The sequence below is a fragment of the Cyprinodon variegatus genome, unplaced genomic scaffold, assembly GCF_000732505.1.
Source record: "Cyprinodon variegatus isolate N-32 unplaced genomic scaffold, C_variegatus-1.0 Scaffold546, whole genome shotgun sequence".
In the NCBI taxonomy this organism is placed as follows: domain Eukaryota; kingdom Metazoa; phylum Chordata; class Actinopteri; order Cyprinodontiformes; family Cyprinodontidae; genus Cyprinodon; species Cyprinodon variegatus.
In genome coordinates this window covers 78,782-105,620 of record NW_015150999.1, presented here as the reverse complement: position 1 = coordinate 105,620, position 26,839 = coordinate 78,782, and the positions used below count along the sequence as shown (strand labels likewise).

Sequence of the window (26,839 nt, the reverse complement as noted above, 5' to 3'; positions counted from 1 at the left end):
AAAACAAAAAAAAACACTCAACATGTAGGCTGCTTTTCTATTTCAAACAAATCTATCTAAAAACCCATGCTGCCGTGGCTTTATGTGGAAATATCTACAAGGTAAAATTTATTTGATGTCTGAATTGTTCCTATCAATTTGCTAAAATCTTTTCCAAAATCAAATGATAATACCTTTTCATAATATGTTTATTTATTTGGATCTAATACTGAAGGATTCAGGTAATAATGTCTAAAAAGAAAAATTTAAATGATGATTGGTGTTCAGGTGTTCATACTTGTGTAATCTAATGTGCCAAACATACCTTTAGGACTTGTGACACAAAAGAGTAAAATTTGTTTCCTCTGACCTTTCCTCACTGTTTCACATGCATCACAGAGACTTTATCTACATTTGGATGTTTTTCTTCAGAACAAAAGATCCTGCTTTGAGATGCAATGCTCCCCCCCTTCTCCTGATAGATAATGCTAAAAATGACATCCCTATGATGCTTTGGTATCTCTTTGACATGACATTTTCAGTGATAAGAAACAAAACAAAACAAAACAGCTTTTTTGAGCTAATTTTTTCTAACACACTATAAAGATTCAGAAATCATACAGTTAATCACTACCTATGGGTAGGGCTAAACCATCATGGTTCAGAATTAAAGCATAAGTGGCATTTAAAACAATGCTCTACTACTCTAGATGCTGGATGTAATGATCACTGACAAGAATGTAAACGACTTTCTATCATTCAGATTACATTTTATCTAGTGTTTAACAATGGAAGAATGTAGGACGCATTGTAGTAGTTTAACAATGTAGTTCTATTCTAATCTTGTCCCAGGAAAGAAATACAAAAAGGGAAATTGATTTATTGAAAAAGTTTAACAAACTTACAGTAGGTGGCAATAACGTGACTGTAAGGTTAATCGGTTTCTGTAAATTGTGTGCATGGTTTCATGTCTTTTTGAGTTTCTGTGTTGCTCTGCGACAGGCTGTAGACCCATTCAGGGTGCACTCTGTCTTTCACTCAGCATCACCGTATCCCTGGATGGATGAATGGAGGAATGCAGCTGAGAATCAAAGAGCTCCTACATACATGCGTCATTTATAATGTTGTATTTTGCAGATATCTCTACTGCAATGGATATTAGCAAAGCACAATTGTCCAATTTGGGAAAATGCATATAGATCTGCAGAACATGTGCAAAGCACATTAGTCAGATTGAATCTGATTAGATGTATGTCAAGAGGTTTAATTTAGCTCCCGAAAGAAATCCCATACCTTATTTTAAGGTTCAATACATTTTGCACTAAATGTTTACATGTGTTAAAAGACTAAACTTTGCTTTTTGTTATTCATAGAAAAGCACAATTAAATGCTTTACTGACTGATCATTTTTCCTCATCACATTTTAGATAAATAAACCTATAAGCTTAGAATTATCAAGACAGGCGACCCGGGGAGGCTTATTTAATAAGCCATTAACATCATTTATTTATTATTTACATTTATTTTTTTCCCTCCAAATAGTGTGCAATAATCAAATCAACAATCCACTTTATTTTATGCAGTTTGTTTAGATGTCCCCCTTTCATTTTGCCACTTTTTTAAAAAGTATGAATTAAAACATGTTTGAAATGTAGGAACAATCTGACAGTGAGTGAGCTCTACATCACAGCACTGCCTACTTTCTCATTACCAATCATAATATCTAAGTACCAGCAAACACAGTCCAGACTTTTAATTCAATCAGGGGATTATAAGTCTTAGAAATTCCCTGGATTGTAGTAAAACAACAACAGCAACAACAAAAAGAGTGATTTGCATTCATTGAGTGGAGCACCAGGTTGTTGTGCAAATTCAAACTTCTGTTTTGGGTTTGAGCTTTTACATAAATATGCACATGCACACCCACAAATCTGATTAGAGACCACCCACTCATTACTGGTCAGTAAAAGGGTGGCATTGATTATAAAGTATATATTCCGAGAGTGAGAATAAATCAGCATTAGAGCCAACTGACCGAGGAAACTGAGGAGAGTGATCGGAGGGATTGCTGCTGCATTGTATAGGATCTATCATCTGGTACGTATCCATCTATTGGGGGAGTGGCAGCCTAATGGTTAGGGCATTGCACTTGGAATCCAGAGGTTCTGAGATTGAGCCCAACTCCCAGACTGCCCTTCTGGGTCCCTGAGCAAGACCCTTTACCCTGCCACACAAGGGCAGCCCATTGCTTCCCAATGGGCAGTATAATGTCATTATACTGTCCCTACTCGAGACAGTATAATGACAATAAAAGCTGGGGAAAAAATAAAAAAATCTTTCGTACATATTTTCATGCAGGTAGCAGAATTGGTGCTAATGGTTCAAATGAGGACATTATGAATGCTATTACAACAAAATATGTATCTGTAATGTTTTATGTCTAATGAAAATAAAAGGAATAACTATATGCTGTATCCTACTCATGGAATTATAATTAATTTAAAGCATATTTAAAAGTAGAGCTCCATTTCTGTCCCTAACAGAGCGGCTGAAACTGCTATAGCTTTAAAAAAGTGAACGTTTTGTAAATGCAAATTCACATAGCTTGTTCCTCTTTGTAGTGAGAAACAGGATGTTAAGCTTCATATTACCAGCCCGTTACATCCCCATCCACTGTAACTATATATTAAAGAAGGCTGCTGTCATGAACAGAAAATAACTGAAGCAGAACAGAGTTCACAGTATGTCAAATAACCCAAGTGTCAGAATCAACAAACCATCTTTAGTCATCTAGTAAGTCACACTAAAGAAAAGGGTCTGCAATGTATGTCAACAGTCAGATGTGGCTCTTTGGACAAAAATGATCAAGAACTGAGCAGCATTTTTAAATATACAGAAAAGAGAATTCTAGTAAGGTTTTATGGACAGAATGTATCAGTAATGGTGAAAGAAATTTAAGGTACTGTTTTTTACTGGTATTATTTCAATTAGTAATTGGATAGCCAAAGGTTCCTTAAAGAAGAAATTAAACCTGGTGAAACTAAAACTTTTCCACTTTAAGAGTTCTGGATAGAGCATATTGACAGATAAAACGTTTTCTTTTACACTAAATGAAAAACGTTTTCATATTTTGGTTTAACTGCTGCTATAAATGGTCTCTATACTGCATTTAACGATTAATCAATTACTAAATTAGTTGGTGATTATTTCAATAATCGATTAACCACGATCAGCTGTTTCAGCCACAATAAAAAAAAAAAATATATATATATTTTTTCTTTTTTCTAATAAAAATAAAACTGGTTAGGGAACTAAAAATGGATGTCACTGTTACTAGAAGTGTTCAATAAAGCTTTTCAAAAAAAAAAAATGTAATTATGGTCTCTGTTTTATTAATTTGTTGAGCCACATCATCAAGGTGAAGGTAGGCAAGAAACAACAGTTCACTACTATTAACAATTTATACCACTTGGAAATGTCTCAAACCTGAATGTCTTTAGGTAAAAGAAAAAAAAAAAGAACTCCTGAAAAATCAGAAATGGGCTGTTCACACTGCTGGAAAAAGTCAGATAGGGGTCACGTACTGGAATAGAGATCCATTTTGTGCATTTGCCTGTTGTGTGCACATAAACGTTGTGGCCATCTAAATGTAGCCAGGTTTTAACTTCCTATTCAAATCAGGAAGTTAGTTGTTGGACCACATAAGGCAGCAACTATACTAGCAACATGTCAAACCTAATCCCAAAGTAAAAAAAAAAAAAATGTACCTTTCCCCATGACAGCTTCCTGTAGACAGTCCTCCCGGTGGCAGAGTATGAGATCAATAGAAATAGAAATGACAGGATGATAATACTGTTTCAGCGTCATTCATCTGATACCGGCCCCAGAGCAGATATCTGATCAGGGTATCGGATTGGTGAATCTCCACCACTACACTAAATAGGTACTTCCATTTCAGTACTTGTTGATACAAAATTAAGTCTTAAAAAATTTTGATCAGATTCTCTGAAATGCTTAGCACACAAAAAGATTTTAACTCTGAAACAAGAACATCTGAGATACAACAGAGAGCTTTTTTACTCCCCTCTTGACAGTTGTAGCCAAGGTTGATTTTATGATTCATTAATGATCTTTGTCAAAGACAAAGTTTGTATTGGTTAGAGTATTGTGTTGTTAAAAGTTAGCCATATGCTCCATCGCTGACATTTAAAAATAATATGAAAGGTGAAAGACTTCACAAACAAACCTGTGATAAACACAGGCTGCATGAGAGCTAAAAAAAGAAGAGAAAGGAGGCCAAAAGGAGCACAGGGAAATGCTTCTGTTTTATCATTAGGAATTATCAGCCTGTCATGGTATGTGACTGATCTGAGATTGTTCGTATACTTTTGGAAACCTCTGAGTTAAGGAAAGGTTCTACACTGGCTAGTGATACAGAAGGAGAGAACAATTTCAAGAAACCCTAGAGAAAACATTGATTTCCAACAAAAGCTGCTAAAAGCACTAATCCTTTATCTTAAAGGTATAGAGGATTGTGTGGTGTAGAGGATTTTTGGGGATTTATTTAAAGAATCGCCCTTTCCACATTTAGACGCCTGTTAAACGTGTGTGAGAGCATGCACGAGTGCACTTCTCCTCGTGCGTGCTATGTTTAAAAGTTGCTGTTTGCATCGCTCATACAAGCTAACTTTCTAAAATAAGATTTGCAATTTTTCCACTATCAGACTCACCACCGTTAATTGAAAATGGGGACCATGTAGGACTGCCTTACCTAATCATATCACCAGAATGATTGACAAGTAAGAGGACCACTTATTTTGATGATCCACCTGGACAAAGAACGTCCTCCACTATACCTTTAAATAAAAAGTAATAACGTGTCTTACAGTTACTACTTTCTCACAGAAACAGTTTAGTCTCCTAAAATAAATAAATCAGGACATCTTACAGCTACAAGGCTATAAGACAATTATAATACAATTAGTCAATTGTTTTCTTTTTTTTAGTAGAGAAAGGAAACCAAAAATCAGAAAACAAAAATGATGATTGTAGCAGCAAAACTAAATTTTGAAACAAGCCAAAACATTTTGATTATTGATCTCGAGTCAGTATGTGGCATCTCAGAAAAGTCTACATTCACTCTGCTAAACTAATTAATCACACAAAAGCAGGATCATCTGATAGGCTGGTCTGAATTAAACTGTCCTGAAGGCTGATTTATGATCCCACCTGCAGCTGGCAGCGTCCCCATAATCAGATAAAACCAACCGGGGCACACGTTGAGACTAGTTCTAGATAGGATCTAAGTTTACTCGAAAATGATAAATTCACCCACTACTTCATTAGGTATACCAGTTTATTTTATTTTTAGCAAATCAGTGAACAAAAGAGATATGGTGAAGACATTGTGCTAAGGTATTAAGTGAGCAACAGAAAAAGGAAGTCAAATGATTTAAGGGACTTTGAATGTGGCATAGTTGTTGTTGCTAGATGGGCTGGTCAACATTTGTGTCTGACACTGATATCCTTCCAGTCTACTGATAATGGTTAGAAAAAACTGATAATATCCAATGAGCTGCATTTTTGATAAAAGAAAAAGCATTGTTCTTCTCAGAGAATAATGGGCCTGGCCCTTTAACGCAGTAGAAAGGCAACAGTAGCTCAAACAGATAATAGTTACAACAATTTATCCGACAATTAATGTATAAATTGCATACATTTTGTGGGGGAGATTTTTCTAGGCACAGTTTAGATTCCTTTGTAGCAGCTAAGGAATGTTAAATCTATCTGAAAAATGTGTCCATCCCATCAATAGTATACCCATCTTCTGATGACTAAAGGCTGATTTATACTTCGGAACTATTGGGGTTTATATAGAAATGAGAAATGAGTAAATCTAATTTAATGCCTTTTTAATGCTCTTAGAAATAATTCTAATGCCATCAACATGTACCCATGATTTATATGTATAAAAACACGGAAAAATCCTTTGTCATTTTTACCGTCGACGGGCTGCAGCCATGTTCCGAAATTCTTCTTTTTCCAGACACTTTTGTTGAAATTTGCATTTTCGCCCCTTCTCTAGTTTTTTCTTCGCCTGAAGGTTCTTTTCCGAACATACGGATTTACGATCAACCGGAAGCAGTTCCACGCAAATATATCCCAATATAATATATCTGGTGATTTTTTTTTTTTAATGCCACGATAATTGCCTATTTAATGAATTTTAATGCCAATCAAGGCCTTAATTTAAAAAATAATTATTTAATTATATCCCTCTGTTGTCTTACAAACTTGCCCCCACTTCCTAACCCCCTCGACCGTATCTAGACCCACAGCTAGGTCATGATTGTCCCTCTTGCGTCGTGGCGTGGAATAACATAGCACAGACCACACTTTAAAATGGAGCATAAATCAAAAATGTCTGCATCATACCTGCGACAAGCTCACTGAGACACACTGCTGCAGGAGTATAACAGGCCTTTAATTCTCCAGTACGATAATTCACCATTTTATACAGCTTTAATCCTCACAAACATAATAGCGGTTTATTTATATTCTTTTAACCTCGACAATCATCACATCCAAGTGAAATGTCTTTAATTGGAATGTGCTGCAAATAAATCCGAGGAAAATAAAGCCTTTAGAAATGTGTTAAATCATTGGTAAATCTGCTAATCTGGTAGCACATTTACCCATTAAACTGGCTTGTGAGTGTATATCAAATAAATGAGAGTATATTAAAAAGCTTTACCACTAATGTGGCCAACTGCATTATCAAAGGTCTGAGACATAAAAGTGATAACACACCAAGGAGTTTCTGTATTTATAAAGCTCTTTCAGAAACTCAGAAATGTGGAGATGGTGGGGCTAGAATGTGAGCCAACCAGACTGAATCTTAGGAGAAGCGAAGGGGGAAAAAAATGTCCTGTCATGCTCTGACAAGTTACAGTGTTAAAGAACAACAGTAAACAGAGGACTGCGAAACCTACAGCGTTAAGATGGCACAGTTCTTAAACCAAAAAATATAAAGTTTAAATTAAATAACAGTTTAGATAAAATAGCCAATAGAAGAAATTGAGAATAGTGCCAATTATATGTGAAAATGCCTGGACAAAGTTTTTAGGTTATGTAAAAAAAATAAAATAAAACAACAACAAACAAACCTAAAACAACAGGTAGACTTAAAGATTAGCACATTTACATAATCGATAACTATGACTTTTGCTTTTTATCTGTGACAGAGTGTTGGGTAAAAACAACTTTTGATATAAAATCACAAATAAAAGTATTAAGAAAATACTCTGCAAAAGCTTTTTAAAAGCCAGGCCAAGCCCTGCAAGACTGCTGAGCAATTCCTAAGCTGGTTACCATGAAAATGCTGTGAATGTGCTGGGCTCAGCATTCTGTTCACGAGTTGTTTATGGGAAGGATGACTCAATGCAGATCCTAAAACAACAAGTTTATGCAGCAGGTTGCCCAGAAAGGATGTACAAATTTCACTTCCCCTGCTACATAAATGAACCTGTCACTACTAATGAGATGGAAGAAGTGTTTGTTGCTTTGCCAGCACCCTCCACCCTCTTTCTCACATTTAAAAACAGGCAGAGCACAAACCATCATCTATACAAAACACTGTTTATATATAAACAACCCCCTGCCAACTGACTAAACTGACTGTGACTCCATCCGCTATGGATCTCTGTAATTCAACATCATTTTAGACAGGTAAAAATGAACAATATAAAAATTACAGACAGCTTAGAGTGGTGTCTTATAGACTGGGTCAAATTACATAGCCTGAAGATACAAACAGATGTTCAACATCAGCTAGAGGCTACTTTGGGTGGGTCTTCCTCTCAGAGCCAAAACTTTACAGCAGTTAAGAGTTAATAGAGCAGTTCCTGATAGGAGAAACTGTTGTTCAACTTAACTCTCGGAAAACGTACAAGTTAGTGGAGATTTAACAAAATGAATAGAAAAGGAGGTATACTTGAGCTTTATAAAAAAATTTAAAAAAAAAGCTTCAAAAAACGTTCTGTTAACTTCTATTTGAGCCATTCAAAATAAGCACAGGTCGAGGGAAATGGAGTTATCAGTTTTATCAGTGTTTTTTTTTTACTAAAAATCGAGTTTTATGATTAGGAAAAGGGTTTGCAAACCATCACAACACACACATTACATTATTGTAGACCAATTTCCCGTTAAATGGTCAGCATTTCCAGACTCCACTCAGCCTTTCTAAATAAAGGTAATATGGTGTCATTTTTATGGGCTATACTATTAATTACATAGTTACGCTTTACTTAAATAAGAAGATGTTGACGCCTTACCGAAGTTCCTATTTTCTCCCTCGGTGGATGATATCTAGCCGAAAGCTTTCAGAGCACAGACCTACGGATTGGTTTACAAACCGCTCCCGTAACAAAGCCCCACCTTACGGAAGTAAAAACAACACATGACAGGAAGTGACGCGATGTCCTTGCGCCCCTTAAAAGTTACAACCATGCTTTTTTTTTTTTTTGTACGTTAGAAGAAGGGTACAAAAGCAAATTATGAGATCACAGTTGTTTATAAAATTACGAGAATGAAACCAAACCCAAATGTACGGAAGAGGATTAGGGCCACTGAAAAACCAAAAAAAAGTTAACAGATTTTTACATTTTATGTCAGTAATATGAGAAAAAAGTCAGAATTCTGACTTTAATCTCAGAATTCCGAGTTGTTGCTCAGAATTCCGACTTTTTTCTCTGAATTCTGACTTTAATCTCAGTATTCCGACTTTTTGCTCAAATTCCCACTTTTTTCAAAGAATTCTGACTTTAATCTCAGAATTCCGACTTTTTTCGCATAATTCTGACTTTAACCTCAGAATTCTGACTTTTTGCTCAGAATTACGAATTTTTTTCTCAGAGTTCTGATTTTAATCTCAGTATTCCGACTTTTTGCCCAGAATTCCGACTTTTTTCTCAGAATTCTTAGCCTGACGTAGTCCGACTCAATTCTAGTCAGAATATGAGTCTGATACTGCTCCATAGAGCTGTGATTATGGGGCGTGTTTTGAACGAACCAGGAAAAAAAATGCCTCTGCACTCAATTGGATAGACCTACAACCAATAAGAGCAACGGAGTGCGTGACGTATGTTAAGCGAGGCATAGTTGTTGTCCACAAAAATCAAAGCGTGCAGTTGCACGCCTAGAATAAGAAGATGAGCCTTGATCGCGTTTCTCTGTTCCTCTTTTAAAATTAATTTGCTGTCGATATCTTCTAGAACAGACCTAATAGCAGAATCTACTCACCTAAACTCTCCAGCGGCAGCCATTATTGTTGTCACCCAAGCGCGCATTGGTCACGTGGTTGATAACGTTACTCTTGATCATCTGTCCATCATCGTATAAAGTCCGCCCTGACAATTTGATTGGATCGCCTGACAGTGGGCTCGCGCTACTATGGAGCAGAGCCAGACCGAACTTCCCCGAACTCAAACCTTGTGGGCGGGACTAAGTTCTGACTGGCACCCAGGCTACAGAATTCTGACTTTAATCTCAGAAATCCAACTTTTTTCTCAGAGTTCTAACTTTTTTCTCAGAATTATGACTTTAATCTCAGAGTTTTGGATCTTAATGTAGATGGTCACCATGAAGGAAGAGATGTGGGAGCACTCAGCTTCACTGACAAAGATGAGAGTTGTTTGGGAGGGCCAGTGACACATTGGTGGAAAATGACGAAATAGGCAACTTTTTACGTGCCAGAGGGGTCCCCGGTGATGTTACTTCATTAATGGAGCAGCAGAAGGTCATTAAAACAAAAGAGCTAGTCTCTAAAACAGACATGGCTACAGCTTGATGTTAACATGTTTGTTAGCTGTCAGAATTCAGAGAAAAAAGTCAGAATTCTGAGATTTAAGTCACAATTCTGACTTTCTTTTTTCCCATAAAAAAAAAAACAATAAAAATACATTTTTAATGCACTTAAACTGTTAATACACTACCAGCTGTCAAAAAATTACAATGACTTGGAAATTGTTGCATTTTAGCCTAATATGGTCTCAAAATTAAATGCGGCAATATAGTCATAACTTGATCTTTTAAGAAAGACCCCCATAGGGAATGAAGTATATTTGAGTAATTTAAGAAAGATTGGCAAACCAATGTTTAAAACAGCTTCAAAAGAGGTAGCTAGTCATCTTAAAGTTGAACATTTTTATTCTCATCCTTAACATTATCTGGATAGACAGAATATCAAGTTAGATCCTTCCAGGGGAGTGTTGGCCTAGTGGTTCTATGAGGGTTTCGGGTAAGGGGTTCAATCCCCCACAGCCTCCACTCTGGGTTCCTGAACAACAGAATTTACCCCACACTGCTCCCCAAGGGGATGGGTTAAATGCAGAGGTAAATTTCTCCAAAGTGGGATCAATAAAGTTAAATTATTAAGATGGTGGATCCATACAACATTTTAGGAGGTGATCATACAGTAGCTTTTATTTGCAATGTGATGCATTTGTCATTGCTGAGCTACGTTGTGTAACATTGATCTTAACAGCAGGTTTGAGACAATTTTCTAGTCTTTTTGATAATGAAAAAAAAAACATAACTGTAAATATGAAGACATTCATTGTTTTTAGGCAGCAGACTGTCTTCATATACCTTTCACTTTACCATTTTGTTACAAAAAAATGACAATTCACAAAGTATCTAAGTATTTTCTTCTCACATATAAAGCCTTAAATGGCCAAGCTCCATCTTATATCAGAGATATGATTGTTCCTTATGTTCCTAACAGAGCACTTCGCTCTCAATCTGCAGGTTTACTAGTGGTTCCTAGAATTTCTAAAAGTAAATGGGAGGCAGAACTTTTAGTTATCAGGCTCCTCTCCTGTGGAACCATCTACCAGTTTTGGTCCGTGAGGCAGACACCCTGTCTACTTTTAAGGGTAGGCTTAAAACTTTTCTTTTTGATAAAGCTTAAATTTTAACATGCAAACACTGCAATCCAAAGCGATCTTCTTTAGACCTGGCTGTGTTATGGGTTATCGTCCTTCCATAAAGTGAGCCTCTGCCCCAGTTTAAAGTATTTTGCAAGAGCTTAAATTTTTCCTACTTCCCTACATTTAGCTCCATTAATCCTCCCATCTACTTAGCAAGAGAAACGTATCACCACAGCACAATACTGCCACCGCCATATCTAACAGCTGTTCAATCATTTGTCCAGTGTGTTGTGATGCAGTTTATACAATATTGATATTTAACAAACCTCTGATACTTTCTGAAAACGGATGCATTTATACTGATGTGATTTACCAACAATAGAAGGCAGCTGCACTTACCTCAGAAGTAGAGGAGATACAAATGCCAACCATTTATTACTTTTCAGCTTCAGAAAACCTGTGGAAAATGAACATCAGGTTCTGTCAATCCACAATTGTTCTGAAGAAGAGTGAAAGAGTTGGGACTGAATCTTAAAAGCCCCCTGCAGTACCTCTGTGACCCCCATGCGACTTGGGTCCTAACATTAGGCTCCAATTAACAATAATGAAGTTTTTTTGTTGCAATTTGGGGCCATTACACTGTAGGGATTTAGAGTTATTCAAATTACCCGTTTTAAAATCTGTGATTCATGTACATGTCCAAATAATGAAGGGTTAAGCTAAAAACAGTTGTCTTAAAGCACAGTAAGTGAACATCTTTTACATCATTTTTTATTTAAAAAAAGAAACACCCTAGAAATCATGCTTTTATTGACATAGACATTTTAAGACCCATTACGACCCAGTCTAAGGACCAACATTTCGTCTGAGTTTAGTTTTTTAAGATACCAAACCAACAATAAAAAGTCCCTTTTATCTGAGTTTGGGTGTTTTCATTCATGTCAGAAAATAAATCATAAATGTTAAAACGGTGTGATTTGGTAAAAGAAATTAAGCATATCAAAATACCTTCATGTAAAAAAAAAACATTAATTGTGAAGAATTAATTAACATTTCATTTCTTTTTATGTAAAACATAAAGGAACAAAATCTGGAAGAAAAAAAAGTGTTTTCACAAATTTCTTCATTCCATACTTGTAAAGACAAGTAATATGATAAAAATCAAAATTCTATTCTTTCCCACAATGTAAAAAATCCTGGAGAATTCTAATCCTATAATTAAAATATAAACGAAGAAAAAGTCCAACTGCTAAAAGTAGTAATAAAGGCAATAGATTTGTTCCCAGCCCCAAACTTTCTGTTCAGTTAGATTTATTTAAAGGGAACATCATAGCAGTACAGGCTTATGTTTTCTTCCTACTCACAAAGCCTCCTTTATACCAATAGAACACCATGCAGTTAAAATACTGATATGACTCAAGAGGAACCATTTATTTTACAGTCATATGCTATCAAAACGGGAACCATTATTTACTCTAAAATGCTATTAGAACAAGAAACAATTTGGTTTCAGTCGTTGTCTGGCGGGAAATTCATGGCTGAGGGAGGTAAAGATAGTCTTCCTGTACCGATGCAGCACTAATGCTGCCATATATCCTCAGGAGCTTAAAAAATGTTAAACTTACATCCAAGCAACTCATAACCACATACATTCTGTGTTGGATTTTTACGGAGGAAACGGTGAATGTAACTCAATAATATGCTGGGTTTTAGATTAACGATCTTACTGTACTGACATTCTTCATTTCTTATCTACACCCTAAAAGCTCTTTACTATTCAGTAGACTTCACATATAAGATGCTCACTTTATGGGCTTTAGGGAAAAAAGGACTTAAATAACCACGACTAAATCTGGATAAGGTCACATGTCCAAAGAAAATAAGTAGCATTATTACTGATAAACTGTTTTTTTCTTTGGCAAGGAATAAAAAAACTGCTAAGCTTCCGGATGCCCCCATTAGTTTTGAAAAACATACCGTCATCAAATTCTGACATCAACTGATTATTTGCCAACAACATCCTGTGATGCTGGAAATATCAACAGTAGTGACATTCATCTACCCTTATTTACTATTTCTATGGTCCGGATGTCACTTTTTTGCCCAGTGACATTTTTAACATCAGAGATGATAATGACCAGGACTACAGAGAGGAGGTGGAGCAGCTGGTGGGCTTGTACAGAGGTAACCGCCTGATCCTGAACCTGTAGAAGATGGAGATCATCACCAACTTCATGAGGAACCGGCCTAACCACGCTCCATGGTCATCGATAGCTCAGCTGTGGAGGTGGTCAGCAGCAGCAAATTCCTGGGTCTGCACATCCAAGACAACCCCACCTGGACTGTAAGCACCACCTCACTGATCAAAAGGACACAGAACTTTTACTTCCTACGGAGGATGGGTGAGCCCACCTGCCCACAACGTTCTGAAAAACCGTCTACAGTTGCACCATAGAGAGCGTTCTGACCAGCTGTCTCCCTGTGGGGGGTGGAGGCTGCAGCGCCACAGACTGGAAAAACTTGACAAGTGTGGTGAAGACCGCAGAGAACATCATCGGGGCTCCTCTTCCCTCCATTAAAGAAATTTCATGGAAGCTCTGCGTGTCCCGAGCCCGTAACGTTATAGATGACCCCTCACATCCCCACCATGGACTGGTCTCCCTGATGCCCTCTGGGATGAGGCTTTGCAGCATTGGATGCAGGTCCAGCAGGTTCTGCAATAACTTTTTCCTACTGCCATTAGACTGCTGAACTGTTGAAACTCTAACAGACTCTGCATCACACTTGTAAACATATTTGCACTACCAACATGGGTGATTTTTTTCATAATCCCTTTAAATAGAAAACAACTTAATATTCTACTGCATTTTTCACGAACATTATTTATTTGCACTGCACAGAACATTTCCTTACCATTGCCTTTTACAACATGAAGTTAAAGTTTAACCTGGTTTTCCTTTTCTCCTATACCGTTTACATTGTGATCACTGCTTCACTTTATAAATGTTAATGTTCATTTCACTGCTGTAAGCTGCTCATTCACTGTTCAAAAGCTTTATGCATCAAAATGTCGTATTGTTTACACTCTGTGTGTACAAAATGGCAATAAAGTTTTTTTTAAGCTAATATAAAAAACATCCTAGGCTAAGGGAAAAAAAATTCAAAACCCTTTTGTCAGTTATGAAGAACAGAAATAAAAGCTTTGCTAAAAGTGTGCATTATATCTACATACTGTATGTTTATTTTGTTTTGAATCTTGTGATGAGTTGTAAACATTTAGCAGGTATACAATGACTGTTCTAATATTACACTTAGCATGTATGCACTTCACATGGAGGACTGACCTTCACTCTGCGTTGTTATTAGTGTCATAAACCTGCTATTGCAAAGATATCATCTATGTCGTCGTTTCTATCAGAATTAGTGACCTGTAGAGTTGTCCTGCTTGCAGCCTGGCTTCTTTGGAAATCTTTTAAAAACATCTCCAGCTCATTCTGTTTCTGATGTCCAAACACTCTTGATGTATTTAAACCAGTCCTGGCTCTAGATACCATAAATCTTTTCCTCAGCGGCTGTGAACGGCGTCTTTGGACAGTCATCCTCTGAGCCGGAAAACGAAAAGTCCTCAATGCTGATGTCTGGGGAGATAAGGCCAAGCACACTTCTTGTCTGAAGAGGCGAAGTTTCCTCTGAACACTGAGAGAAAGGGCCAGATAATGAGAGCAGTTAGCATTCAAAATGTGTCAAAGAAGTCCAAAGTTATGGCTGAACTTCTATTATTTTTATGTTTTATTCATCTTACTTGTATCCTGCTGCTTCCAGACACTTCATCCTTTTGCACTTTAATCGCAGGAATGTAAGGAGACGTTTTGTCTTCCTCATCCCTTCAGATCCGCACCACTGAATCATCTCTTCCATACTGGCAGACATGAGTGCAAATGATGTAGCCTCACCCGTTAGTTTCTCAAATATTTCTTTCTTGCTCTGTTCTTCTGACACCTCCTTTGTGATCAAAATAACATAAATGTTAAATAAATAAAATAGTTAGACATCTCCCTTCTTAAGTGTTTTTTTTAGATGCATTCAAAGCTTTCAATGAGCATCATCTTGATCTCTCACACTTAAAATAAATTTTAAATCCTTCTATGAAATAATTGAATGTGTTTGCATTTCCCCACTCATTTGGTGACTGCTTTTTAGTAGTTTAAGGGCCCTACAGAGGTTGTACAGGCACTCAAACTCCAGCAGGATTTTGCATCAATATCTGCCATTATTAGAGGGTCTGCTGTCTCTACAGGCACATTCTGGCAGTAAATCTTGCATAAGGAGGAAACGGATGAGGACTGTTAGAGTCAAACCAAAAGACCTAGAGAGGCCACTGGTATGAATCTCTGAGCAAACCATAAAACAGACTTCTGAGGTCTGCCTGTTGGCTTGTCTTCATCCAGTAGCCTCAGTGCCTGAAAGCATGGAGCTCAAATGGAGTCAGAGAACATCCGATTATTGGCCAACATCAACATCATCATCATCATACGCTTTGCACTGGTGCCTTTCTGTTTTGCACAGATGATGGCAAGAATACTCCGAGATCATGTGATAAACTAGGGAGGGTCTGCAGAGGCTAAAAAACTATATTACCTAAAACGTAGTTAAGCATGATCAGTTTGGTGGCTATGGGAGGCCCATCCATTGATGGACACACAGATCAGATCAAGATAAGTTTTGGCACTCTGATTCCCATTAGACATCAGGATCAAGTCCATTGCTAGACCTTTCATTGTTGCAAAGGTTCCTCCAAACGCAGATAAACCCAGCCTTATGTGGCGAGAGTAGGCAGACATGTCAGGAGGATGAAGGATGGATACCATGTATGGCCTCCATGCTCTCCTGGCCTAAATCCAGGGCATCTCGGCACCATCCGACACCACAAAGAGGCAACTCAGACTCTCTGGGAGCTTAGTCCCCACTGGGATCTGAGAGGAGACACTGCTGCTTTTTAGTTGAGCATTTGATGCACTTCTTTATTTTTTGGAACAGTGTATATCTACCTTACTAGACTAGATATTCTACTTTTCAAGGAGTGACTATAAGAAATTGACCACAGGAGGTCATGGATTAATAATTAGAAGTTCTTCGAATACTATGAGTCTTTCACAGGAGAAGAATATAACAAAAAAAGGTTTAAAACAATTCTTAACTGAATAGATATACTTAAAATTAACTTAAGCTCAGATATTTGTTTTAAAGAAGATACTAGAGCCATGACAGATTATTCTAAGGCTCTTTATCATCTTTAAGAGCTGGTAATACATGTAGAGGGCATTGCATATGGTACATGTTAAAAGCATAAAAATGTCACTAACCTTTCCAAAAGACAGCTGCTTAACAGCATCAAAACAGACACCTGCAAAGAGATTTTTGTAATAATTGGATAGAAAAAGATTTTTTTTTCTCAAACAGAATCTGATAAATGAAGATATTCTTTCCTCTCGCATTGCTTGCTTTAGTGCTTGTATAATCAGGTGACTTCATACCTCTTTCTACAGGAACCCCAAGGTCTTCTTTTACATTCTTTGGCTGTTTCTTGTTTTTCACTTTAGCTGAGGCTTTCTTTCTTGTTTTCAATTTTGCTTTTCTTTCTTCTAGATGAGCGTTGAATGCTGAAAGCTTCCTCAGCATGACTGCATCCGCTGGATCAAGGAAATCAGCCATATCTGCTGGCAAGGCTGTGTCGGTGAGGTAGGGCATCGGCTGGGCTTGGGCCACAAGCCCCAGGAGCTTCAGAAGCCACTGGTACAGATTGGAAAGGCTAGCCAACAAACCACGGAAAAAACACCTGAGCAATAAAAAAAAGGAGAAAAAATATTGATAACAACAGCAGTTGATTTTTTAACCAGTCTGATGTTTTCATAGGTTTTTTTTTTCATCTGTTAAATTACTGAATGTACAACACAAAACAACCCGAAGCCAAGAATGTATTCTCAGGGGGGAAAAGTCTTTTCCTGCTGATTTAATTAGCTACAATAAAAACGGATGCAAAAATTGGCAGAAATAGCTTTTTATGTACTCCTGCTTTCCAGAAATCAATCACAGAGCCAAGCACTGCGGAGCAGCGTTGGAGCTATAAAACTTACAGCCCCACAGAGGAACGACTTAAACAGGGGGTATTTGGATGACTTCCATTTCTGTCATATTCCTCATCAATTTTCTCCACACATAATCACCAATAATCCTTGCTGTCATCACCGTCGCTGCAGTTCAGTAACATTTACTGCCGACTACTTAAGAAGAATCAGGTATTTTAGTGTTATCCACACCACTAACGGTCTTTATATTCCTTAGCATTTAATTCAACTAGTGGTTAAAATATCCCACTGGGAAATGGGACACACCTTTACCAGGCTGAAAAATCAGCTTTCACTGAATAATATGCCTTTGGGTAATTTTTAAGCCTGTAGCGCACACATCATAAATTATTTCTCGTATTCTCCAACAATGAAAAATATGCATAATGTAGAGAGTAAATGATAAACTTATCTACTGTACATGGTTTTTTTTATAATAATGTCTTGATTTAATATACAGCTCTGCAAAAAAAATAAATAAATAAAGGGACACACATTTTTCTAAAAAAAAAAAAAAAACAGCAACTTTTAGTTCAAGTCTGTGTTAATGTCTAACAAAAGCAGAAGTAATGAAAACGTAATTATGTTAACAAGAAAGTGACGCCAAAGACTGGGGGTGGGAATATTAACAAGCATGAATAATATGAACTAGAATCAGTTATTGAAAACAAATATAGATTTTTACACTCATACTAAAATTATTTTATTATTGCTGTTTGCTTATTTTTATTTGTTGGTTTTTCCTCAATTTTTATTCATTTCAAAATATTTTATCAGTTATCAAAAATAGTTATATTTTATCTAGAGTTGGACTGATACATCAGCCAGCTGATATTTTAGGATCAATATGAGTCTTTTTTAAAATCTTCTATGATTTATGAGGGCAGCCATGCCCTGAGATCACATGAAGCGCTTCATGTATTGCTTCTCGCTCCATTTGCTTTCCATTTTAATGTTTGTTTCTTAATGCCGTTTGGGTTTAAATTGATACTTGTCTAACATTTTTTTATAACTTTTATCATGTAAATGAAAAAAAAAAGCAGTATTAGCAGCACATATCAGGTAACAGACGGATTTCAATAATAACCTTTATCGGTCTAAAAAAAACCCTGAATTGGTTAATCTTTTAGTCTAAAAAAAATCTCTAAGTTTCTAAAAAAAAGTTGAGCTTGGTTGTAATGTGCAGGAAAGATCTGCGGAGGCCTCTGCAACAACCCTCTGACTTAAGACACCCACACTTATTGTTTATTTTTTCATTTTAAATGATTTAAAAGCTACTGTTGACAGTTCTCTTTCAGCTTTGAGTTCTGGGGGAACCATGTTAGTTATCGGCACCAATTTATGTGAAGTGCTCATGAAACCCCACTGTTCCTGCATGATCCTTGGTATCTTTCTTTTATTGCACATGGGGCCTTCTAATGTTCTTGTACCCAAAGGGCTTTAGCTTCAGTAAATCACTGTAGCCCCACTGGTCCCACTGAAAATTTTTAAAATATAAATCACTTTTTTCTCTAAGTTAGTGTCTTTAAATGAAGCGGAAAAACCTAAAGCAGAGCAATGCAGTCAACTGGGCTTAAACACACAGTTGATAATTGCTGCCTGTTGAAAGGAAAGAACAAACCCTGAGATCTAAATTATTTCAACTTTATCCTCTGACTACTGAGACAAATAAGCTTCAAAAGAAGATGTGCAGATTTTCAAGAATTCAATCTGATCTCAAATTGGATTGCGTGTATTAAAAACATTTCTTTATTTGGGGGAGCGTGCAGGTAGCGCAGTGGTTAGTGCGCGCTACCGGCCGACCGGGTTCGAATCCTGTCAGCCTACTGTCAGAAAAACGAGCCACTAGTGTCCTAAAAACTTTAAAAAAAAAAACTTTTTTTTTTTTTACCATTGCCTTGATTGTACTGATGCAACAAATTTATTGTAGTATTATATCAATATTCAAGAGCAAATTAATTAAATAATATTAATTTCAACTGTGAGGACAGGTAATGTGCCTCTCTGGTTATATGAATATTTATTTCAGTAAGTATATGAGAATCGATCAAGAATGTGATTATATTCTTTATTAAGACAGCCCAACTCAAAATCAGCATTTTTCTTTGGCTGGTTTAACCTCGACACCATAATGTAGCTACAGATTAATAAAAAGAAGGCTTCTTACCACAAACGACTGAGCATGCTGGTTATCACCAAATTCAGAATAAGAAATTCAGCCCATTTCATCTGCTTCTTTGAAAGTCTGAAAATGAATCCGTAAAGGAAAAACTAACAGGGCCAAACTGTGCAGTTAAAAATAACCATGTTATAGAAAGAAACACAACAAAAAGAAATGCTACGAATTCTCTCTAGGTTCTGTTAAATGGATACATATAATGTAATAATCGTGATCTTTAGAAAAGTGAGAACAAAGTAGGATACATGAAAGCTTTGCTGCAGCGAGACAAAGTGCAGCTCAGAAGCTTGCCGGCTCCAAGCACTTTGAGACACGTCCACTCCAGAACCGGTTGACTGGGAACATTGCATTCACAGGTCTCCATGCACATGGCCCTAAGAAACAATAAAAAAAAAAAAAAGTTTAAACAGAGTATAATCAACCTGAAATCAATGTAAATAGAAGAGTCCTTTTGTCAACTGTAACTTTTTTTGTTAATTGCATTGTGTCTTGAAAATGAAATACATTTATATCTATTTTAGATTAGAACATAAATGACCTCGTCCTTCAGTGGGGAAAATTATGTGTTTAAACAGCAAAGTGAAATGCAAATGGAAGGAAAGATTCATACAATGGTAAAAGGATATTAAAACACAAAAGCATATAAAAGGCCATATGGAAGAAAACCATATTTAACAACATGTTAAATACGGTGCAGGAAAAAAACAAAACAGACAACTAGAATGAAAAATATTGCAAAAACAGTAGTAGGGCAGCAACTAACGATTTTTTTGCAAATCGATTCATCCATTAGGTTTTTTTTTTTGGATTAATCAATTAATAATTGGATAGCCAAAGATTCCTTAAAGAAGGCTTTTTATGAAATTAAACCAGGTGAAACTAAAACTTTTCCACTAGAGGAGTTCTGGAAAGAGCATATTGACTGATGGAAAACTTTTTTTTTATCTTAAAGATATAATGTTTACTTATTACTATACAATTTTGGTATAATTACTGTTGCTCTGTTGGTTAATGGTATGTTTTATAGTCTCTATACTCCAGTTATTTATTAATTGATTACTAAATTAGTTGACGATTATTTCAATAATCAATTAATCACAATTAATCCAAATAATTGTTTGAGTCCTAAACAGTAGCTATTAAAACAATAACACTGATCATTATAAAGTCAAGCAACTGCTGAGGGGAATGATCTGCAATAACACTGTAATTGTGTAAATAACATTAAGAACATCCATCCATCCATAAATTTTCTAACACGCTTATCACAAGCTGGGGTGGCGAGGGGTGCTGGTGCCCATCTCCAGCTTTCTACAGGCAAGAGGACAGGTCACCAGTCCATCGTAGGACAGGTCACCAGTCCATCGTAGGACAACACTCAGACAAACAACCATTCACACGCACACTCACACCTAAGGGGATTTTAGAGAAGCCAATTAACCTAACAGTCATGTTCTGGACTGTTGGAGGAAGCCGGAGTACCCGGAGAGAACCAATGCATGCTAAGGTAGAAAATGTAAACTCCATGCAGAAAGACCCCAGGCCGGGAATCGAACCCAGAACCTTCTTTGCACCACTGAGCATCCCACATTAAGAAGATTAATACATTTTTAAACATACATTTGGATCTGATTGGGGCAGAGTTCTACCAGCTCCTGAAGAGCAGTATCCAGCTTCATATTCTTCAGTCTGTTTATACATTGTTCAACCTGAAAGATATTTAAAAATACTCCATTAGAAAGTGCAAAGTTTATTGTGGATGGAAATATTTGTGTAAAAATAATCACTTTTAAAAATACTAGCGTGGGGTCAGTAGAAAGTGACCCTTCTTACCAGCTGTAAACCCTTGAAGGTCTTGTTGCCCCTATAGCTGTTGTTCAGGATGAACATCAGCTCATAGAGCAGCCGGATCTCCGTCTGAAAGATCTTATTCCGAAGGAGCTTCAGTACGTCTTCATTTTCCACCAACAGGGCTTTAAAAAATTTAACTGCAAAACAAATAGAAATTATCAGTATCCCTGCCACCCCACGTGGTTTGCATAATGGAGATTTCTGCGTGTTTATGTCAGAATTCCCACGCTGCAAAGACTGCAATGCTCCGTTTTTACAATCCTTACCTGTTGGTGGAGTTATTTCCATATGGACGGATGAAGTCGCACAGGGATAGGGGATGTTTACCCTGTTCCAAAGCTCTCCGGCGGCCATGCTTCTCTGCTTGAAATGTACGGAAGTGGAGGAGCCAATAGGAGTTCAGCCGGTGTATGCGTCAGAGTTGGTCTTAAAGGAACAGTAACACATTTGAACCCTCAACGTGAGCACCGTAGTGCTATTAGAAATATTAGAAAAAATAATAAAATAAAAATGTCTGCTTTTCCCCCCATCTTCTTTTAAAACCAGTTATATTAACAAAAGTATTGGAACTTTCATATGTACTACGTACCAAGTACTTGGTTGGGTTCAGTTGGGTGCCGCATTTTTGGCTTAGCAAAAAGTAATTTATTCAAGTATACTAAAAGTGCACTGATTTCATACTTAAAATCAGGCAGTGCACTTAGAGTTTACTTATTCTAAACTATATTTCATATAGTTAACAATAGTATAGTCAAGTGTACTTGACTATATTATTGTTTACTTTATTGTTTACTAAAGTATACTTTAAGTATACTTTAGTAAACTTCAAAATATCCCAATTTAGTTCAAGTACACTAAATTTACATTGTTCTGTATACTTTCTAAAGTTATACTTGAATATTCTTAATAGAATTTACTTCAAGTATACTACTTTTTGCTAAGGCAACATGGTACAAAAGTTCTATTTATTAACAGGGGCGGAGCTAGATGGGGGGCCAGGGGTGGCAATGGCCACCCTTAGCCAATCATTGGCCACCCCTACCATTTTTTTCCCTCTAACACAGACGATGGCAGCAGTAACACTCTGAAGGGTAATGTTCAAACTTATTAAACATTTAAATTTTTCAAAAATTAACTACTTGACAACAGAAACACTGGGGTTAATTATGCACATCAATATACAAACATTAAAGATGATACAGAATTCGTGCTCTTTTCAGAACTACATTTTGAATTATTTGGGGTAAAGATAAAATTATGTACCTCTGCAATTCATCTAGCAGTCTTCAGTGAAATCATAGATAACTACTTTAATAACTTAAAAATTAAATGTGAATCAGTAGGTTTAAATATCTTTTTTTTTGCAAATAATTATTGATAAAAATAGGTTATAACAATATAAAATATGTTCACACAAGACTCAAACTTGAAAGAATTTTGTCCAATATACCTTTTATTTACATAGCATAGATGTTTAAATATATGCGTCTATTAGTTAGCAAAGGCTGCAGGAAAGGATAGTTTGTCTTTATTTAGAAAATATGGATGTTGTGCTCATTCCTGTTGGAACAGTGTAGACTGACCCTGAGGTTCTAGTGCCTTTCCGGTCCCCCCTTCAATGTACATTGGTTATTAACTAGCCACCCCTATTAGGATTTTCCTGCTACGCCTCTGTTTATTAAAAGGCTACTGTTATGCAAGTTACTTCCTAAAAACTTGCTAAAGCAATTTTAAATATATATTTGTAATGTATTTTCCTTCAATTCAAATGACTTTTATTAAATAAAAGTCTCAATGATTCATTGTTTTGACTGAAAGACACTTTTTTCTATTCCATTAACATTTTTTGAAGAGGGTAAAATAATAACCCTGTGCATTTAAAAATATTTCAAATATAATTCTTTTTTTTTTTATTCCTGAATTTCTCAACAGTGGAACCCTAAAAGGATATTTCTATTGTATTTCAGTCATACTGGCATTGTCAGCCTCACCCTGCGTCTTGCTAGTTCTGCATCTTCACAGTTTTGTTTGTTTGTTTTTTTAAAGGGGAAGAGGATTAAATCATTTGGTTTACAGAGGAAATAATACAAATATATATATATATATATATATATATAAAAAATGCAGGCCAAATTAAATGTAATAATAGGTGACCAGAATATAAAGTAACGGGCTGAAACAGTGATGTATTTCAAGTAAATTTGTAAATATTACAATATTAGTTTCACAGGACAGCAGAGAAATTATGACCAAGGGTAGAGAATCAAACCTGACAAAAAAACTAAAAAACTGTAAATTGTAATAATATATTGTCAGCCAATAATAGACAATAAATATTTGTGTGCTTTTTTTTTTTTTAAGAGATAAAGCCTTCCCAAGTTATATTTCAGTTCTTCTCTTTTTATGCTTAACCATTTCAGGAGAGCAAGAAATGTTTTGCAAACTAAACAAAAAAGTATTGATTTGTCATAAGGCTAGCAGTATTAACTCCCACATTTATTTGTAGAATCATTTATTTAAATATAATTCGAAGCAATCAATAAACATCAGATGGCAATTCCTCTAAGTAGTTTTTTCTTTAATCCACAGGAGCACTTTTAAATTCACTTCATCCATTACAGACTCCTCAGACCTTCCTTTCACCGTCAGTCCATGACTGCCTCCTTGTAACCAAAAAACTTCTGCATCAGCTTTCATATCCTTGACAACCTCGTTGAAAAGGTCCTGAGCAAAGAAAAAGAGGAAAAGCCACCATTGTGGTCGTTAAATCCCCAATACACTGTTAGGAGACACTAAAAAAAAAGTAGAAGCAAAGTTAAAAGATGGTTTACTGATGTAAACAAGCAAATAAAATGAATACATTATGGCAGATAATTAGCACCAAAGATGTAGGATACAAAACAAACACAAAGTAGTCTGATGTAAAACCAATCTGATACAAAATACAAATGCAAACAATTTGAGTTAGATGTTTGAAGAGAAATGTATCTACAGTAAATCAGTAAATATGAGCTCAGTGAAAATATTTAAGCCCACCCTTGAAGCTTTGCTGTGATTTAAGAGAAGTCACATTATGAACATTAAAAGCATTTGAGTGATCATCAGCAAACGAGGGAACAGATTTGTGTTATTTATTTTTTGGAGTCAGATGACACCAAAGTATTAATGCATGGTGAAAACAAGTTTATGAGAAACAAGAAAGACTATAAGTAATAAAACCCCTTTCAAAGATAATCTGACAGTTAAAACTTTTCTGAAATTGGAGAATGAGCCACAAGATCCCAAACATGGAAGCACATTTCATATAGCTTTATTGCTTCCTATATTTTCTTTCTGTTAAAAGGCAGTTTTTACTCTCCACTGTCGCTATAAGCAGGCTTGGACTAGTAATCTGTAATACCGTGTGCCGGTCCTAATTTCAGTGTGCGAGGACCGGCCCTCCTTAAATCAAACCGACTCTAACACTTACTCTCTGGCCGAAGCACCTACCTGTGACAGTAAATACCTCAAGGAGCTCAAGAAGTAATACAATGTCAAAAACCTACCGTATATGATGCATGCAGTATTTATAGCCCTTCCTTGTCATGCATATCCTTAGAACGGTTGGCATATGGTGTAATTTTCCATTTCAAAGTGTAAAATCCTTGCAACAAACTAAACTATAATAAAACTCAAATGCTTTCTTTGAACCAAACTACAATGTTCCTCTTATATTTAGCAAATTTATGTTTGAATGCCTCTAAAGGCTAACATTTCCTGTCTTACGTGCATTGTTGCCAGGTTGGGATGTTTCCCAATCTGGCAGTTTACAATGGCCATCTATGGGTAAAAAAAAAAAAATGTTCTTTAGATTTATAGCCTAAGAGATCAATAGACTTTGGTTCAAATTGGGCGAGATTTCGTATATCCAGGCAGTTTCTGAAAATTTTTTGGGCTGGAAACGGGAGACAGTGGCATCTAGTATCCCTGCTGATGTGGTGAGTGTGGACATTACACAGCAGCAGTCACCGTTGCGTCCGTGTTAATAACCAAAGCCAGTAAAACAACATTATAGAAGTCTTGGTGATGATTATTGTGCGATGCTTGAAGGTAGATCAGTTAATCCAATAAATATTGAAACATTCCTCCATGTCAGGATATAATTTTTTCTTTCTATCTAGAACATTTTAACACTCACCCTGTTACACATGTTGTCCTCTGTGCCAGAGACAAACAGCACATGAACACTTTCAGGCAGCTTTTTTAAATCTTCACTCCGCTGGTGATAGGCGTGGGTCTTTCCTGGTGGGTGTAGTGGAAAAGAGAGGCAGATGACGCCCTGCACTGCCTCCTCAGATTCATCACTAAGCTGCCGGGCAAGGGCTGCTGCGGCACGGCTTCCCATTGACCTCCCTGATTTCATTACAAAAAGTTTCCAGTTCAGTGCAGTAATATTTTTTAAACATGAAATGCTTCTCGTGAGAGGAAATACAAAGTGGAAAGGTGGCATTTTCCATTTACCTCCAAAAAATATGTTTTTTAATTTAAACCTCGTCAAAGTTTTCAAGTAATCCTAGAAAGAAAATGAAATGTTATTAGAGTGTACAACTATATATATATATATATATATATATAAAAATGTTTATTTAAGACAAATGACATTAAAAGGATTGATCACATCGCCTCAGGATTTAAAAACCCAAGATCTTCGTGCTGCAAAGCAACAGTGCTTAAAACTGCACAACTAAGCAGACAGCAATGTTTCTGCATGGCATTTATTTTAAACGTGGTACTGGCTGATGTTGAANTGAAATTATGCAGGAAACATTAATGGGACCTTAAACTAATAAAAAATAAAAATGTTCTACGTGACCTCAAAAGATCTAGAATCTGTTCATTCCAGTCAGCACTTCCTGAAACTGCTTCCTTGCGTTTTATTGTTGCCAGTTTTCCTGAACTCAATGCAGCACTCAGCATCTGAACAGCCTTAAAGAAACAAACCTACAGAATAAATGTGAATAGATCAAAGAAAATCCAACAGTTATACAAATAGGGTCGCCAATTCTCCCTAAAAAATATTATATAAATAGTATTAAGAAACCAAGTCAGCTATCTAATTAAAATTGGGTTTGATTTAGATGTTTAATAAAAATAAATACATTCACCCACAATGAAAAGCAAAAATAAATTCATGTCGGTGGGCTGGGTGACAATGGCTGGCTGAGCAGTGACCCTTAGCTAATTTTCCCAGAGCTAGCAACCCTGTATACAAGAGATAGGCCTAAATTATACACCTCGGATAAGCTGCCATTTGCCTAAAATCATGCCATTAAAGGCGTTGTAGCCCATGAAATTATTCAAAGAATAATCTACATCAAGGTTGCCCAAGTCTATTCCTGGAGTGAAAAAATCCTACAACATTTAGATGTTTTCCTTCTCAAAGTGGCCTGTTACAACAAAATCTGTGACCCTGTCATATATATTGTGACCCAAGTGCCTTCTATGGTGGCGTCGCCGCATCAGTCTGCCATCTACTGACCCTAACTTCACAGAATTCATACCTAGAGCTAAAAAAATCTATGGCAAAATGCAAATATATAGGCACATCACATGGTGTTACCATTAGGGGGGGCCCCATAAAACTCTGTTTACATGAATGGTTAATACAACTATTCCTTATCTGTGCACGTTAACTATGTCTTTGATACAAACCCTTTTGCTAAAAAGGATTTTTATCCACATTGGATCATCATTTGCTGCACATGTTCAGAAAGGTCTAAACAACCAGCAGCAAAACA

General features: G+C 36.3%; 3 protein-coding genes across 3 annotated transcripts in view; all 3 read right to left on the bottom strand.

Moving 5' to 3' along the window:
* LOC107095444 (ras-related protein O-RAL) overlaps positions 1 to 8,461 on the bottom strand; it is an 18,043-nt gene extending 9,582 nt beyond the window's left edge. The window contains exon 1 of the mRNA XM_015391549.1: positions 8,313 to 8,461. The gene's annotated coding sequence lies outside the window, so the exon portion shown is untranslated. The remainder of the gene's footprint in view (positions 1 to 8,312) is intronic.
* A 3,600-nt stretch (positions 8,462 to 12,061) lies between these two features.
* On the bottom strand, positions 12,062 to 21,451 carry LOC107095440 (chromosome unknown open reading frame, human C3orf17). Its single transcript, XM_015391545.1, is given in 8 exon segments — positions 12,062 to 14,603; positions 14,710 to 14,909; positions 16,271 to 16,396; positions 16,398 to 16,743; positions 19,200 to 19,277; positions 19,457 to 19,585; positions 20,832 to 20,920; positions 21,045 to 21,451. Coding segments are annotated over 8 exon segments (1,668 nt in total). The 5' UTR covers positions 21,417 to 21,451; the 3' UTR covers positions 12,062 to 14,275.
* A 2,083-nt stretch (positions 21,452 to 23,534) lies between these two features.
* The window catches only part of tex30 (testis expressed 30), a 4,643-nt gene continuing 1,338 nt past the window's right edge, over positions 23,535 to 26,839 (bottom strand). The window contains exons 3-5 of the mRNA XM_015391548.1: positions 25,563 to 25,614; positions 25,240 to 25,454; positions 23,535 to 23,786 (exon numbers count right to left, since the gene is read on the bottom strand). Coding sequence (XP_015247034.1) covers positions 23,625 to 23,786; positions 25,240 to 25,454; positions 25,563 to 25,614 — 429 coding nt within the window. The 3' untranslated portion in view covers positions 23,535 to 23,624. The remainder of the gene's footprint in view (positions 23,787 to 25,239; positions 25,455 to 25,562; positions 25,615 to 26,839) is intronic.